The sequence below is a fragment of the Zea mays genome, chromosome 2, assembly GCF_902167145.1.
Source record: "Zea mays cultivar B73 chromosome 2, Zm-B73-REFERENCE-NAM-5.0, whole genome shotgun sequence".
Taxonomy (NCBI): Eukaryota; Viridiplantae; Streptophyta; class Magnoliopsida; order Poales; family Poaceae; genus Zea; species Zea mays.
In genome coordinates, this window is record NC_050097.1 from 221,284,608 (window position 1) to 221,303,179 (window position 18,572).

The 18,572-nt window shown below is 43.4% G+C and overlaps 2 protein-coding genes across 2 annotated transcripts; both read right to left on the reverse strand.

Annotated features, from left to right (window-relative positions):
- Positions 1-2,425: 2,425 nt before the first annotated feature.
- LOC100283447 (uncharacterized) lies at positions 2,426-6,239 on the reverse strand. The gene is made up of 8 exons (NM_001156348.2): positions 6,020-6,239; positions 5,503-5,627; positions 4,983-5,043; positions 4,196-4,362; positions 3,794-3,905; positions 3,501-3,703; positions 3,292-3,417; positions 2,426-2,923 (listed from the first exon to the last, which is right to left on the reverse strand). Exons 1-8 carry the CDS (start codon positions 6,062-6,064, stop codon positions 2,821-2,823), a joined length of 942 nt encoding a protein of 313 aa, NP_001149820.1. The 5' UTR covers positions 6,065-6,239; the 3' UTR covers positions 2,426-2,820.
- A 1,272-nt stretch (positions 6,240-7,511) lies between these two features.
- LOC100272403 (BTB/POZ and MATH domain-containing protein 2) lies at positions 7,512-12,764 on the reverse strand. Its single transcript, NM_001146883.1, is given in 4 exon segments — positions 7,512-8,050; positions 8,809-9,085; positions 10,310-10,658; positions 12,111-12,764. Coding segments are annotated over 4 exon segments (1,281 nt in total). The 5' UTR covers positions 12,590-12,764; the 3' UTR covers positions 7,512-7,874.
- Positions 12,765-18,572: the final 5,808 nt, after the last annotated feature.

Sequence of the window (18,572 nt, forward strand, 5' to 3'; positions counted from 1 at the left end):
GCCACCACACAATTGGTGCCTCTTGCCTTGATTACAATGGAGTTTTGATCACAAGAACAAGTGAGAAAGAAAAGAAGCAATCCAAGCGCAAGAGCTCAAAAAGAACACGGCAAATCTCTCTCTCTAATCACTAAAGCCTTTTGTGGAATTGGAGAGGATTTAATCTCTTTTGGTGTGTCTAGAATTGAATGCTAGAGCTCTTATAGTGGTTGAGAAGTGGAAAACTTGGATGCAATGAATGGTGGGGTGGTTGGGGTATTTATAGCCCCAACCACCAAAAGTGGTCGTTGGGAGGCTGTCTGTTCGATGGCGCACCGGACAGTCCGGTGCACACCGGACATGTCTGGTGCCCCCGCCACGTCATCACTGCCGTTGGATTCTGACCGTTGAAGCTTCTGACTTGTGGGCCCGCCACCGGACATCTACTATTCCTTGTCCGGTGCGCCAGTATGGGCGCGCCTGACTTCTGCGCGCGCTGCGCGCGCATTTAATGCGCCGTAGGTAGCCGTTGGCGCGGAGGTAGTCGTTGCTCCGGAGTTGCACTGGACAGTCCGGTGCACACCGGACATGTCCGGCGAATTATAGCGGACTAGCCGTTGGAGATTCCCGAAGCTGGCGAGTTCCTGAGGCTGCTCCTCCTTGGCGCACCGGACACTGTCCGGTGTACACCGGACAGTCCGGTGAATTATAGCGCGAGTGCCTCTGAAAATTCCCGAAGGTGGCGAGTTTTAGTTGGAGTCCCCTGGTGCACCGGACATGTCCGGTGGTGCACCGGACACTGTCCGGTGGCACACCGGACAGTCCGGTGCGCCAGACCAGAGGCGCCTTCGGTTGGCCCTTTGCTCCTTGGTTGAATCCAAAACTTGATCTTTTTATTGGCTGAGAGTGAACCTTTAGCACCTGTATAACTTATGCACTAGAGCAAACTAGTTAGTCCAATTGTTTGTGTTGGGCAATTCAACCACCAAAATTAACTTAGGAACTAGGTGTAAGCCTAATTCCCTTTCAACATCAACACGAGCGTGAGCAACGGAATCTAAAATGTTTCAAATATAACCTAAACATAAGCGCGACTTTGGCCCAAGAAGACATTTTAGGTGGATAATGAAGGACAAATGGACAATAGAATCCTCTTTCTTTTCTTTTATCTATTTATTTTATTTTCTATTTTCCATTGTAACCAAGTCCACCCATATGAGGATTATAGTTCTTAGGCTATGACCAGTAGATCGTACATATGGTCGAGTAAAAAACTGTTTTGCACTTTATACAATACTGTTTATGGAGTGAAATTTAAAATATAGAATATGTAGAATTCGATCTGACATGTCTCCTCCCAATGATATCATATCTTTTTCTAAAGGTAGTTTGGTAATCTCGTGGTTACAAGGAGCTATCTGTCTGATTCCTAGCTGTGAGCCTGTGATGTTATTTTAGCCTCCCTACTCTGACTTATGGTAGATCCCTTTTTTGGTAGTTCTGCAATTTATCGTGTCTTAGGCTATCTACACACTTATCATCAAACCCTATATAAACAGTATAATCTACAGGACAAAATAGTGTTTTGCATAAACACACAGTTATATACACAATTTGATAAAGATAAGAGTAAAACAATGTCACATTAAGCACTATTGACCACATTATTCATAAAATGAGTTTAAAATAGCAAATGGTATAAGAGATAGGATGGGAAAGTTATGGACAACTTTACATACGCATCCTCTTTTTTAAATAGTACAATGTACAGTGTAAAATATGCATGATCCGCTATAAGTATGGCAAGCGGATAAGCTCAATGGACAGACAGTGTGCTGGGTTCGTCTTTCTTGGCTGTCGAAGAGGAAATGACGGATACGGAGTGTTGGCGTCGATTCGGACGCTAATCACTGCGTTGAGAATCGGCGGCGATGCTCTCTGCACAGGCGCGGATGGTCCGCGGCCAAGGGCCGGACGGTCCGCAACCTGACGCAAGGCTCGGGTTTCCTGCCTGACGGGTCGGACGGTCTGCGCCTATAGGTCGAACGATCTGAGCGTGCGCGGGGACGACAGAATTCGCCGACAGCGCCTGAATCTTGCTCTCAGGAGGGACCCCGTCGGGGAGGAGAGATCCTATATGTTGTCTAGGATCGACAAGCCACTCTAGACACCTCTAATCAACATAGAGCCGAAGAGAAGCGAAAAATTTAAGGATTAAGAGACTAAACTAGAAGTACTCCTTCTAAGGTAAAAACAAGAGATAAACTGATTATTAATTCGATTGATAATGTTTAATCGGTCGTATTCCTCTATATTTATAGAGGAGGGGGCTGAACCCATTACATACAAATCTCCCAAGTTAATTCCGCGAATCTAGCCAACAACTGTAGCAAGAAACTCAGAACCCTAACTGACTACGCGCGCGGACCGTCTAGACTCGGGGCCGGACCGTTAGCACCGTCAATTTGCCATCCAACACAGAGCTCTAAAAGGTTACAAAAATAATTTTGTTCCTGTCAAGTGTCAACTACTATCAAGTATCAACCGCACCATTTGGAAGAAAAAAAACAGGAAACCGAACATAGATGAGTTCTTGTCCTAGGGAGCATCGCATTGTACACTGCTTGGTACTTGATCACTTCTAGTTGATTACAGAGAAACCATGGGGAAAATGGGCGCGCAGTGCTTCATTAGTTGGTTCCCGATGATGATTAGGATGAGAAACCATAAAAAAAATGAAGCACTCGGCGGTGAGGCTGGGGCTGGTGAAATCACATAGAAACGAATTGCCAGGAAATCACAAACTGCACCGCACAGCTCGTTGTTCGTTGCATAGAAGACTCAAACTTTGTCAGCGGCATCCAGTGATGTGCCGCCCTCTGAACTCCTGACTGCAGCCAGCTTCTCAGCTAATCTTTGCTCCAGTGCCCGTTGACCCCTCTCTCTACAATGAGATAAAAAGCATTATGCCAGACAGAATAGAACCACGGTTGCACGCAACTAGCAAGTGGCAAGTGTCAACAGAGTCATGTGATATGAAACAACCAAATGGAGCTACAAGCTACTGCAGATCTGCAATAGTCGAACAAACACAGAAAACATGACAGTCACAGGAACAATTGGTGACTCCACTAGCTCAAGGACCTGACAACAGAAAACATGACGGTGAAGAAACCATGAGGTAGAACACAGTATCATTTGTTTGTGAAAAGGCAGGACAATAGAAGTAATATTGCTTATTACGAACAAAATGTTACTAGCAGGAAAAAGTCATGCACTGGTAAAACTGAAGACCGAGCCATGAAAGCCAACCTCCTCCTGTTTGCCTCAAACGAATCTGAACCAGGTAATGGTGAGGTGTCTAATGTTTCTCCCCTGGCATCAGATCTTCCACAAAGTAACCTATGGAATACAGATGCTATTGGGTCGAGAAATGGTCTGCATGTTTTGACAAATTTGTCAGAATCTACTTCAGCGAGCAGCATAATAGTCTAGAGCTCTATGTAGGGAAAATGAACTACCTTACAAATTCAGGGAAGAAGCTTGAGAAAGAGAACTCCTCACTTGGATCCCCTTTCAGGCTGGTCTCAAGTCTCTTTTGAAAGTAACGGAGGTAGATCCAACTCATATACATGCCAAACAACAGAACTGGGAGGTAAGACATAAAGTCGTATATGAAGATGCTTCCAAGAATGGATATCAATGCAACAAGAGATGGAATCCACTGTATACCCAGAAAAAACAAGATCATTAGCGAACATTAATGGTAGGACGAAAAACAAGATTACTTTCATTGATATTCGAAGAGACCGACCTTTGCCTTAATTTTTAGCACAAAAAGATTAAGCTCTTGATCAGGTAAAAGCTGTTTAATGCCCACCAACAATCCTGATAGAACCCCATAAAATCCAGAAAAAGGAGTATAGCTGGAAAAAAGCAGATTGTAAGAACACCAAAGCTGGACCTAATATGAAATGCCAAACTACTTATTTTGTAGATATAAGGTGCCGTTTGGTTCACATATTGGTAACGTAATGGGTAACCAATAACGTTAGATCATGTTTGTTTAAGTCCAACCGTAATTGATACCACACTACAAATGGATACCTCCTTATTCAAATTTGTTACCGCCGGTATTCGAGTGTGAATCGTTACCATTACCATTTACGTTACATTTCGTGAACCAAACGGCACATAAGAGAAATATGGTACGTACAGGTAGATCTCTTGCTGAGTTATATAGTACAGCACAATAGCAGTCATGAAAACACAAGCAGAAGTTGAAAGGTTGACGATAAAAATGAACTTTGATAACTCTTTTGAACCCCATAGAGGTTCTAACAACTTCCCAAATAAAAGAAGGCCAATGATGCTGACAACCATCTGCAGAAATATTGGTCATGTGAGTTGAAGGAGCTCCAATATGTTAATGAAGATGACATATTTGTCAAAATGTTTGTGATACTCAGAAGGGCCAGTAAGCAGATGCATTAACAAATGTGATGCCATACTTTATTTAGAACAAAAACAGCAAGCAGCAGATCAACCATTCGAGGGCAAAACATCTACAAAACAGAACGGAAAGTATTTTCCATTGCCTAAGGTGGCATTCAAGTGTACAACAAACAACTAGAAGAATTCTAGGTAATAATTAACAAGAACCGTGCTATGTTTCCAATACTGTAATAAGAGAAAGCTAGAAGCTAAATTAGATCAGATTTTCTGATGCGATTGACTCCATGACATAAATTACATCCAAACAAGCAGATAACAGCAAACTGTAATATACTCTACCCCTACCTGAACTTCACCGAGTTCACTACTTTTTTTGTTGTTAGCAGCTTCTTTCAATAACTAACTAGATATAATATAAGCATTACTAGGCTTTTGACTTGATTTGGAAGGATTTTTCTTTCACATAAAAATCAAAGAGTAAACATGCATACATGACGAATTGACGAAGGTGCGGATAATAAATTCAATGATGGGATGGGAAAATTTACCCCTGGAATTGTTTGCTCGACATAGCCTGCAGTTATCAGGTTCCAAGCAAAAGGGATCGTTCTGCAGATAAAAAACAGATAGCTGAATATTCGAGACACACATTTGGTTCGGTGTTTTTTTTTCCTTTAGAGAATATTTGGTAAATTAATTGCATAGGCTAAAGCAAACCAGATGCAATGCTGAATGCAGTCTAGATCTAGACATTTAGTGGTGTGAAACCATGAGACCAACTGACCAACATGTTATTAATTTAGCACGCTGACTAATTATTGTAATTGCAATAACCCAGCAGCTTAAACCTGCATTTCAAATGGATGTTCTGGATCCACATAACAGTCAGTAGTACCAGAAGAACAAGCATTTTACCACAGAGGGTGACTAAGAAACAACTGGGCATCCAGTGGAAACCCATAACGTGGTAACTAGGAAACAGATCTAGGCAAGCTAGGAGCCAAACAGGCAACTAAAGATGTTGCTCTGGATACAGAATTCCAATACAGTGGAGATCTGAGCTTCTACCTTCCAGGGATAAGCGCGAGATAGGTGACGGCGGACGGAAACAACTGGACTACAAGGTGCACAATGAGCAATATGACGGCGAGGCCCTTGCACAGCTTTGTGTATCCCCTGAAGAAGCCTCCACTCTGCATTCGTTGGCGAGACCATATGTCATGAGAGGGAGAGAACTGATTATTTTCCATTCAAACACATGGCATCTATCTAATCGGTGGCAAAGGGCATAATGGGACATACAGTAATTTCAAACAAAATTCAGTCGCCAGACAATATCTATCCATCTAGCAAACAACAAATCGGTTAGTCTGTGGATAGCAGCACGCGCGAACACGTTGGGGCCGATTCAATCTTAGATATGGCAGATAGTATCAGATCACGAGGTGTCCTGATTCATGGCGCCCGCCCTAAACAAACAGGCTACTCCCAGATCTAGATAGAGATGGGAGAGGTGTACCCAGAGGGACGAGAGAGATGAGAGAGGTGTACCCCGGCGGGAAGGAAGAGATGGAGAGAGGTGTACCCCGGCAGGAAGCGAGGGCGGCGGAGGCGAGCTACCGCTCATCATAGTGGCGGCCGCCGCCCGGCGAGATCCGCCGCGCTGCTGGGTTTCTTGCTCGGGATCGCCGCGGAAGGAATTAGCGGAGTGCAGAGCAAGCAAAGCAGTGGGGGTCGGAACTCGGAAGTCAGGGTGCGTTTGGACAGAGCAGCTGAGGTGTGTTTGGTTCACAACCAGATTCAGTGCAAAAAACATCGTAATAGATTCTTAAAAATCTACATATATTTCTATAGTTTGATTAATCACCTCTCACCAGATTTTTTTAGATTTATGCCATCCTTGCCGCAAGCTATCATACTCTTACAGTTGACAGTTGTTTAACTAAATATATTTTAGCTTTTCCAAAATCATCAACTCTCAATAGCTTTTTTATATAGATAAAATTAGATTTTTAAGAATCTATAGGTGAACCAAACATATTCTAAATAGGTTTCTTCTATCTCCTTGTATAACTTAGCTTAAAGCATGATAAGGACTAACTTTTAATTCTGTTTTAAATGCTAGTTAAAAGTATTTAGTATAATTTAATTATAGAACCAATTATGTAGATAGAAATTAAATGGTCAAACGAGTCTATAAACATAATTAGTTCACGCATATCATGATATGATGCTAAAACAAACATTTGTTAGTTATGGATTAATTAAGTTTAATAAATTTATCTCGTCGTTAACATAATTAGTTCATGATTCGCGCATATCAGCATATCATGATATGATGCTACAACAAACATTTGTTAGTTATGGATTAATTAAGTTTAATAAATTTATTTCGTCATTTAATCTTTATATATGTATTTAGTTTTATAGTTAGATTATATTTAATACACGTAAGTGACATTTAAACATCCTATATAATATGAACTAAACTTTAATCAGGTAACCGAACATACCCTCACAGTCTTGCTTAGTTCCAGCGGCAATCTCTTCTAGTCTAGAATAACTAGTTCAAAGAGAAGAAACCACGAAGGTTTGATATGCAATGTCGAAGTGAATAAGAGATTTATGAATGTATAATCCATCCTCTCTAATATAGTTGATGTTTTTTCATTTGAACATAAAATTTTAAAATAAAAGTAAAAAAAATATAGTATATAGAAAATAGAGATGCATTGGTAAAAGAAAAAAAGATATAAGAGAAAAATATATTGTAAAATAAGAACATATGATATTTAAATCATATATCACCATTTTAGAACTACAACCTTAACTATTTAGAACAATTTTAGAACAGAATACCTATAACATCAACTATTCTATAACGAAGTAGCTAAAGTGCCGGTCCTTCTGCCACCAGCCGTTTAATCAATATAATAAGTAACAAATAATTTCCTGTCACGAATCAAACGGGCATTTCACAAAGTTAAAAGGCAATAATCAAACGGTTACTTCACACAGGTAAAAGGTATTTGAGATTTAAGGGTAGGACAGATGAACGGATCAGTATGAAAGTGAATGTTCAACGGATACATTTCATTTCAATTGAATACAGTCAATACAGATGACCATGAATCGACAAATCTGGCCTAGCGAAAGGTAAAACTTCTGCAGAACATATTGATCAAACCTTTGCACCAGACCATCCTTGGCATATGATGAAAAGCTGCTTTGCAGCAGCAACGCAGTCTAGTCAGTAGGATGTATATCAGTCCCTCTACAGTAGCAGCAATGGGGCTGGGGAAATCACAACACACACAAACCAACGCTACAACATGCATGATTATGGCACCACAGAAGGCGCCCGTCATTGGAATCACTTTACAACAACAACAAAAAAAAAAGACAAGGAACTCCCTCTTCTAGGCTCATCTGGGCAGCCGTTAGATCCTTGGTTTCACGCGTCGTCCATTGGCATCTCCACCATCAAGGACTTCAGTTGAATACAGGCAGGGGCTCACGGAGTGCTCTCCTATCTTGGCCACATATTCAAGAAGCTCGGTCAGGAGGGATGGACAGCTTTGCTGCAAATAATCAAACCCATCGGTTTGCATGACAGCTGCAAAGAAAAAAAACATGGTTAAGAAGATGCTGATATATGAAACCAGCATATAGGTGATTTGAAAGCACAAGACATAATAATGATACTGAAACACATGATACAGATACAGAATAAACGGTTCTATAAGTATCATATTTTGCAGCTAGCATTCCACATCAGTTACTACCCAGCAAAAATAAGCAATAAACAGTTATGAGTTATGACTAACGAAATGTTTTTTGACAAGCTTTTTGCTCGTTCCTCAAATTGTCTTAAGATAAACTGTTCACGCATTTTTCAAAAGAACCCACATGTTTCATGTTTAAAAAAACACCATGAAATTTACGAACCGGTGAACAAAGTTCTAAAACTAAGAAGAAACAGTTAGCAGAATTTAAACTCTAACAAATTATAAACAGAACTTCACTACTCATTACAACTGTGATGCATGACCATCATATCTATGCATTTATCAGAATCAAATTAAGAAGAAATTGAAGTGTTCCAGTATAACTCAAGCTAAAATGCACAGAATCGAACCAGGAAATTTATGTCTCGTAGGCCTCTCAACTATACAAGTTTTAAGCCTTACAATAGTGTTCAAAGACCAGTGCAGATAAGTATAGTTGCAGTTTTTCAGCAAATGGATAAGTCTGGCTAATCATAAAACTAAATAACTAGAGCAGGTACATACTCAATTTGACCTTCTAGAGCCAACCGTTTATATTAGTAATCAATAAAAAAATCAAGATAACATAGAGAAATGTTGCACTTACCTTTCAAATTCTCAGGCAGAGCCACAAATTTTAAGCAAACAGTTTTTAGCTGATAGCAGTGGTGCTGTTCAGCCAGTGCCAAAGTATTTGCCACTGTGTTTATTGCAACATCTTCACACAGCTTAAGTTCACAGAGCAACTTTAATCTCTCCAATGCATAACGGTCTGCAGCAGCAAGTAAATGTTGAGCCATCAAGGTGGATACCCAAGTTGTATTTACACCAGTAAGCTCTTCAAGATCCGGCAACTCATCCCAGTACATGAAATGGAGCAAAGCCTGCAAAAATTCAATAAGTATAAACTCAGAATGAATAAATAAATGATAAACGTTTACAAGCAAGAAAATTGAATGCGACATGCTTCTGACAGCAAAAGGAATGCAAAAGCAAAACTTAGGGAACATACATCTCACCGCCTAACAATGTACTCAAAATTTAACTTTGACCTATAATTTCTCTTATAATATGAACTCTGTAGCAACAAAGCATAACCATATACTATGGTACTTTCAAATATGAAATTATGAATCAAATGATATCACTTTTCAATAATAAAATCTACATCATGTCATGTTACTTATTGGTTAAAAATACAAGGTTTGAATCTTAAAATGTGTGCATACCTTATACGAAGAGAAATGGAGGGAGTACCATACAATAGAACAAGTACCACTAGATGAACTTGACCGCTTAACTATAGTTACTAAGAGTGTCTTGACCAGATCTCTTATAATGCATCTGATATAAGTTGTTTCAGGAGTGCCTCAAAAACAATTTAGGATATAAGAGAACATTGTTGTAGCAAATTACCTAAAATATGTCTCCTATATTTCTTTAGAAGTAGGAGAGAGGGGGTTGTCTCCTTTATTTAGGAGAAAGGATGCTTCTTTTAGGAGACTCTTAAAAATTACAGGTATAGGAGATAAAATAGGAGATCCACTGAAGCACCTATATCTCCAAAAATGATACTTTTTAGGTATAGGAGATTGGATAGCATATCTGTTGGAGATGGTCTAAGTGAAACTCGAAAATGCTTGCTAGCAGCACATTGGGCCGCTGAAATGTCCTAAAAATGGTGCACACCATGCAACATTAGTTAGTAGCAACCATCAAACAGAAAATCAGCATAATTCTGCTTTATTTGCTTCCTCAGACATTCTAAATGGAATATAAGTATAGATTTTAATTGCTTGAGTACAAATTTTTCGAATCTTTGCAAGTTGGGGGCTTCGGGCATACTTTAACCATGCATATGTTCTGGATGTTGATACTACCTACAGTCAATTAGATATGACGTTTCAGACAATATAAATGACACATCTTCTACCTATCTTTAGTGTTTGAAATGTCGTATTTTAGTGGTGCGAGGTAGTATATAGTGTTGATGCATGAACTGTATTTTAACTAATTATAGCACAGAGATAGTAGCATGGGAGAGATTATATGACTGTAACAAAACCAAAGCAGACATATAACCAAATAACACCAGGGGCTAGGGTCACCTTGAATACTGGAGCCTCCATGTCTTCAATCTTTATACACTTCATGTCCTTATCCTTCATTGGACCAAAAAGTTGCGCCCTAAAAACAGGAGACCGGGCTGAAAGAATCACCTTGTGGGCAGGAAACATCTCTCCATCAACTTCAAATGCAATGTCTGTCCTCTTCCCACTTGTCAATAGCTGACCAATATGTAGAGCCATGTTGGACCGTGGTACTGGAATTGTGTATATCTTTGGTCCTTCAGTATGTGATTGAACAACACCAACGGTGCAGTTCACTAAAAGGCAATCATCTTTAAGATAGTCTGATGTTTCCAGGGCAACTCGTTTGAAGAAACGCTTATAGCCCCTGCATGCATAGAAAGATAAGTTACTCCCCATAACTGGGTACAGAAAGAATAATCAAGGATGAAAGCATGCGGCTATATCCATGAAGCAACTAAACAGCCACTCAAACTGGGTACTGGATGGATTAAATCATGTGTAATAAAGGAAGCCCAAAGAGAACAAAGACGAATCAACACATACATCAATTGGAAGTATCTGTTAACTGATCATTCCCTGATATATGCAACATACTTGCACTTCATAAAAAATTAAAATCTCCAATCTTATACATAAGGTGCAAGCAATATACGCAAATACACAACCAGAATGGCGAAGCAATATCATCCAACAATCCGTTCACACTGTAGTCCTCATATAAAGACATCACAAATGGTGCACGTTAGCACCAGAAACATCAAATTTGCTAGTTAGAAATGAGAACATGATGGTTTAATGACAGAAACAAATCCATCAGACTATGCTAATAAAACACGCCTTTGACAATTCAAAGAGAAACATTATGCATAAAATTGACACAGAACTCCTTAATTCTGGGACAAGTTAGCTTACAATGAGAATAGTAATGATTTGAGAGGAGCATCACTGCATCTAATTACAGTCCATAGGCCCACAAATATTTTGAAAGCTGTGTCGACCAGTAGATATTTTTTTTCTAGTGTGAAATGCACTAAAAGTCAGGAAAACACACAACACTAGAAAGATACAAAGGTTACTGATATAGACATATTGTTCAAAGTCCAATGATGACAGGGCTACGGCGCTGCAACAATGCAAAATTAAGAATAGTTTAAAGTGCATGATAACATTAAAAAATAAACTAGTTCTCATCTAGCACCGATTATGAACTCGCCAACTACCAACTCATATGTATGTCTTTGTTTGCCCGAATTTCAGATCTACTGAAAAATGCAGGGATCAACCAGCAAACAATATTGCAATACTGGTGTCAAAATTAACAAATTAGCTAAAAGCTATACAATCTACAGCAAGGCAATTTGAAAAACAACTGAAAACTCAGTTCTTTTCTCAATACAGAGTCATCAAAACCAAATAATATGGCCCAATCAATAATAACAATCCGATGACCAGTTAATATGTACAGGGCACGGCATAAATCTATATCACTTGTCATCTCATCGATTCACAAACTAATAAGGCAAAAGGACAATTAAGTTCTGCATCTAAACCACATGACACTTACTTCACATCCTGAATGTACTTCACTTCAAACCAGTAGTACTTGTGAATACAAAATGACTAAAAAATGAAGGGGCCAACGTTTCTCAGTTTTAACATACAAAAGTAAAGTTTCAGCTTCATAGCCACGTATCTTAGAGCACATACATCACTTACTTCCTACTCAAGATAATGATCAAAACAGCAAATTCCGATTGGGCAGGTTAGTTCAATTTGGCAGGCACCACAAAGCTATGCAACCTGTACACAGACTCACCACATGCTGCCGCGGTACTTGAGGGTGTATGGGCCGCTCTCGAGAGACCTCCCAAAGTGGGTATGCACCTTGTCTTGCCCCTTGCCGCTCTGGTCGACGAGCGTGAGCTCGAACAGCGCGCGCACATCGGTGCCTTCGCTGGCCAGGGCTATGAAGAGCGAGACGTAGGCAGCGCCATCCTCGCCGCTCTTCCCGTCGGGGTAGAAGTAGATCGCCCAGTCGAATCCCCCCACGTTGAAGGACTCGGAGGCGATGAACTTCCCCACGCCGATCCCCTTGGAGAGGGAGTAGCCCGCGATCTTGAAGTGGTGGGAGCCGTTCACCGTCTTGGTGACCGACGTGGACGCTGTCTCGGAAGGGGCCGATGAAGGAGATGAGGAGGAGGACGCGGTGAGCGGCGGGAACGGCCGCCCCGCGGCGGCGCCAGCGGCGGGGGAGGCGGAGAAAGGGCCGCCGCGGCAGACACGACCGGCGCCCATCGCGAGGAAACAGGTGGAGATCGGGCTAGGGTTCCGCCCCGAGCAACGGCGATTCGGCGCGGATCGGACGGATCGGGGCGGGGGGCGCCGGATTCAGACGCGGGGGCGCGGGGATTCGGGGTGCGGGGGAGATCGATTTGAGGGGAATTTGGGGAGGGTGAAACGGAGACTCGACACGAAATGATGGTGGCGATGGCGAGCCGACAAGGACTCAAGGAGGTGGCGTGTGTGTGTGTGGTTTTGCTTGGTCCGAGTTGGTTTGGGTGGGTAATATAGGGCTCGCCGTCGAGGACTTGCCGACTCACCCGCATACGAGAGAAGGTTGCACACACCTCGACTCGCCGACTCGTGCACCGCGGTCAATGGAGTTTTTTTTTTATTTCAACTTTTTTACTATTTCTAAAAATATCATCTATTTTTTAAAAAAAAATACTTCCTACATCGTAAATCTCTACAAATATTAAGAGCCATGTGTAGACTGCCCCCGCTCGCCCCTGCCTCCCGCGGATCCTACGCGCGCACGGCTAACTACCCCTCCGAGGATCTAGCCGTCCGGCAAACAACCGCCGTCGCGGATCCCCTACCTCCCTATCGCTACCTCCCGCGGACCGCGCCCACCCCGCCCCCACCCAACCACGATTCCCCGCCCACCTCCCGCGGGTCGCGCATGTCGCGCCCGCCCGGGCCTCCCGCCGCGATTCCCCGCCGCGATTGCCGCTCCCTACGCGCGCAGTTGCCGCTCGCACACCGTCATGTCGCTCCCTGCGCGCGCACGGCTAACTACCCCCCGCCGAGGATACAGCTGCCCGACAAACAACCGCCGCCGAGGATCCCCTACCTCCCGCGGACGACCACCGGCTCGCAGCACAATGCTGGTGTGAGGGCGGATGTGGTCAGGCTTGGGAGCGGAGAAGGAGCCGACTATTGGTCCGTGTCCGTGTGTGAACTCGGCGTATGGTCGGTGGCGCTCGGTGGTGTTCATAGTGCGCCACCGCCATGGGCTGCGTCGCGTCCAAGAACGCCGTCTCGGTGACGCTGGCGGCCGACTCGTCCGGCGGGCTCAGGGACCGGAGCCAGCCGCGCGCCCAGGGGTCTGTTGCCCCGTTGCCGGTGTCGTGCCTTCCCTGTGCAGCTCATCGTCCGCGGCGAGGAGGCTAGAGAAGGTCAAGGACGAAGCCGAGGAGGCAGGGAAGGCCGTCGTCGCCGTGGCGGCCGCGTCCTGGAGCTTCCGGCTGCGGAGCCTGCGGAAGAGCCACGAGGGCGAGCAGGTGGCTGCCGGGTGGCCGCCGTGGCTCAACGCCGTCGCCGGGGAGGCCATCCAGGGGTGGATCCCACTCAAGGTCGACTCCTTCGAGAAGCTAGAGAAGGTACTGTGGAGCTTTCGGCTGAGGTTTCCTAGGCCACTCATTTCAGTTGGGTTCCGTGACTGATTCAATTCAATTCAATAGCTCGCGGGTCATTTTCCATGGCAAAATTTTGCTTGCGTGTGGAATTTAGAAGGATGATGGTGAAAGGGAAATGTGCCCTTGGGCCATTTCTAAGTATTTTGGTGATTGAGTGCCAACACAAGTGGACTTATGTTAATCTAGGCAAAGTGGTGGATAAAGTGCAAATCAAGTAAAAAGGTATATTTCTAAGACTTAGTACATTATTTTGGAGACTAATGTATTGTGTCTAAGTACTGGAAACAAGAGAAATCAAGTTAGAAAAGAGATGGTTTTGTTCAGCCAAAGATAGCTCGGTCTGGGTGCACCGGACTGTCCAGTGGTGCACCGGACAGTGTCTGGTGCGCCAGGCCGGTGTCTGTCAACTGGCTGCTCTCGGGAAGCAATTAATGGCGTACGGCTATAAATCACCGGACTGTCCGGTGGTGCACCGGACTGTCCGGTGGGCCAACAGTCGGCCGGGCCAACGGTCGGTCGCGGAATCCGTGCGCGACGCGTGGCAGAGCCAACGGTCAGAAGGGGGCACCGGACTGTCCGGTGTGCACCGGACAGTGTCCGGCGCGCCAACGGCTCGGATCCGCAACGGTCGGCTTCGCCAAATAAGGAAAGAGATCTGCACCGGCCAGTGTCCGGTGGTGCACCGGACTGTCCGGTGCGCCAGGCGTCAGAAGGCAAGAATTGCCTTCCTGAATGCTCTCAATGGCTCCTAGCTGCCTTGGGGCTATAAAAGGGACCCCTAGGCGCATGGAGGAGAACATCAAGCATTCCTTGAGCATTGTTGATCACTCACACTTCATTCTTGCGCACTTGTTCGACATTCTTAGTAATTTGAGCTCCGTTCTAGTGAGAACCTTGAGATATTGTGTTGAGCTCAAGTCTTGATCTTGTGTGTGCGTATTTGCTGTGGTTTTGAGTGTGTTGCTTCCCTCCCTTACTCTTGTGCTTCATATTGATTCTTATTGTAAGGGCGAGAGACTCCAAGTTGTGGAGATTCCTCGCAAACGGGAAAAGAGTAAAGTAAAGAAGAACATCGTGGTATTCAAGTTGATCATCGGATCACTTGAGAGGAGTTGAGTGCAACTCTCGTCCGTTGGGACGCCACAACGTGGAGTAGGCAAGTTTTGTACTTGGCCGAACCACGGGATAAATCCTCGTGTCTCTTGTGCTTGTCTTTATTGTGTCTATTGTGCTTCACAAGAGCTCTCCTCTCTACTCACTTGATTTCATTGTTCTAACTCTTAATCAAGTTTGTGGTGTTAAGTTTTAAGTTTTACAGGATCACCTATTCACCCTCCCTCCCTCTAGGTGCTCTCAATTGGTATCAGAGTCGTTCTCTTCAAGGAAGGGACTAATCGCCCGAAGAGATGGATCCTAAGGGCAAGGGGATGGTGGTCAACGAGAAGGAGAAGGAGTCCTTCGTCAATGATCCAAAGGATGACAAGCCTACTGACTCAGGCTCGGGCCACAAAAGAAAAGACGGGAGGAAGAAGAAAACAAGGCGCATCAAGGAGATAGTCTACTACGACAACGACGAATCTTTCTATTCCCAAAAGGATGACGACAACGACTACGAGAAAAAGAAAATGGTCAATTCGAACTTTTCTTTTGATTATTCTCGTATTCCGCAAAGTACAAATGCTCATTTACTCTCCATTCCACTTGGTAAACCTCCTCACTTTGATGGAGAGGACTACGGATTTTGGAGTCACAAAATGTGTAGTCACTTGTTCTCTCTCCATCCAAGCATATGGGAGATAGTAGAGAGTGGAATGCAATCTGATAGTAGTGATAGTCCCATGTTTATCAATGAGCAAATTCACAAAAATGCACAAGCTACTACTGTTCTTCTAACATCATTGTGCAGGGATGAATACCATAAGGTGAGCGGCTTGGATAACGCCAAGCAGATTTGGGACACCCTCAAAATCTCACATGAGGGGAACGATGTCACCATGCTTACCAAGATGGAGTTGGTAGAGGGTGAACTTGGGAGATTCGCAATGATCAGGGGCGAGGAGCCAACCCAAACGTACAACCGGCTCAAGACCCTCGTCAACAAAATAAGGAGCTATGGAAGCACGCGATGGACGGACCACGACGTCGTTCGCCCAATGCTAAGGTCTTTTACTGTCCTTGATCCACATCTTGTGAACAATATTCGTGAGAATCCTAGGTACACCAAGATGACGCCCGAAGAGATACTTGGAAAGTTCGTAAGCGGGCGGATGATGATCAAGGAGGCTAGATACGTTGATGATGCATTGAATGGCCCAATCCATGAGCCTCAAACTGTGTCTCTCAAAGCAACGAGGAGCAAGGAGGCGCTACCTAGCAAGGTGGCACAAGTTGAGGCGGCGGGACTCAATGAGGAAGAGATGGCCCTAATCATTAAGCGTTTCAAGACGGCGCTAAGGGGTCGCAAGGAGCATCCCAACAAGACCAAGACAAAGGGGAAGCGCTCATGCTTCAAATGTGGTAAGGTTGGTCATTTTATCGCTAATTGTCCCGATAATGATACTGACTAGGAACAAGGGAACAAGAGGGAAAAGAAGAAGGCTTACAAGAAGGCTAAGGGCGAGGCACACCTTGGAAAGGAGTGGGACTCGGATTGTTCGTCGTCCGACTCAGACAACGAAGGACTCGCCGCCACCGCCTTAAACAAGTCGGCCCTCTTCCCCAACGAGCATCACATCTGCCTCATGGCAAGGGAAAAGAAGGTAAGCACTCATAATACCAGTACTTACGCTTCCTCAAGTGATGAAGAATCTAGCGATGATGAAATAGACTATTCATGTTTATTCAAAGGCCTAGATAGAACTAAGGTTGACAAGATTAATGAATTAATCGATGCATTGAATGATAAGAATAGGTTACTAGAAAAGCAAGAGGATCTTTTGTATGAAGAACATGATAAGTTTGTAGAGACACAAAAATCCCTTGCTTTAGAAAGTAAAAGAAATGAAATGCTTTCTTGTGAATTGTCTACATGCCATGACTCTATTTCTAGCTTAAAGAGCATAAATGATGACTTGAAGGCTAAGTTAGAAATAGCTAATAAATCAACATCTTGTGTAGAACATGTTGCAATTTGCAATAGGTGTAAAGATTTTAATGTTGATGCTTGTAGTGAACATCTAGTTTCAATTTCTAAATTGAATGATGAAGTGACTAGTCTTAATGCTCAACTTAAGACTAGCAAGAGTGAATTTGACAAACTAAACTTTGCAAGGGATGCCTACACGATTGGTAGACACCCCTCAATTAAGGATGGTCTTGGTTTCAAGAGGGAAGTCAAGAACTTAACAAGTCATAAGGCTTCCATCTCCGCCAAGGAGAAAGGGAAGGCCCCTATGGCTAGTAGTGCTCAAAAGAACCATGCTTTCATGTATCATGATAGGAGACATTCTAGGAACGTTTACAGAAATTATGATGCTTTTGATTCTCATGCCATGATTGCTTCTAGTTCTTCTATTATGCACGATAGAAATTTGGCTAGGAAAAATGTTGTTCATCATATGCCTAGAAGAATTGTTCATGTTCCTAGGAAAGTAATGAACGAACCTTCTACAATTTATTATGCTTGCAATGCTTCCTTTGCTATTTGTAGAAAGGATAAGAAGGTAATTGCTAGGAAATTAGGGGCCAAATGTAAGGGAGACAAGACTTGCATTTGAGTCCCTAAGACTATTGTAACTAACCTTGTAGGACCCAACATGAGTTGGGTACCTAAGACCCAAGCCTAAATTTGCCTTGCAGGTTTATGCATCCGGGGGCTCAAGCTGGATTATCGACAGCGGATGCACAAACCACATGACGGGGGAAAAGAGGATGTTCTCTTCCTACGTCAAGAACAAGGATCCCCAAGATTCAATCATATTCGGTGATGGGAACCAAGGCAAGGTGAAAGGGTTAGGAAAAATTGCTATTTCATCCGAGCACTCTATTTCTAATGTGTTCTTAGTTGAGTCGCTTGGATATAACTTGTTGTCTGTGAGTCAACTTTGTAATATGGGATATAACTGTTTATTCACAAATGTAGATGTGTCTGTCTTTAGAAGAAGTGATGGTTCATTAGCTTTTAAGGGTGTACTAGATGGCAAACTTTATTTAGTTGATTTTGCAAAAGAGGAGGCCGGTCTAGATGCATGCTTAATTGCTAAGACTAGCATGGGCTGGCTATGGCATCGCCGTTTAGCACATGTGGGGATGAAGAACCTTCACAAGCTTTTAAAGGGAGAACACGTGATAGGTCTAACTAATGTAACTTTCGAAAAAGATATACCTTGTGCAGCTTGTCAAGCAGGTAAACAGGTGGGAAGCTCTCATCATGCCAAAAATGTGATGACAACATCAAGACCCCTGGAGTTACCTCATATGGACCTCTTCGGACCCGTCGCCTATCTAAGCATAGGAGGAAGTAAGTATGGTCTTGTTATAGTTGATGATTTTTCCCGCTTCACTTGGGTATTCTTTTTGCGGGATAAATCTGAAACCCAAGGGACCCTCAAGCGCTTCCTAAGGAGAGCCCAAAACGAGTT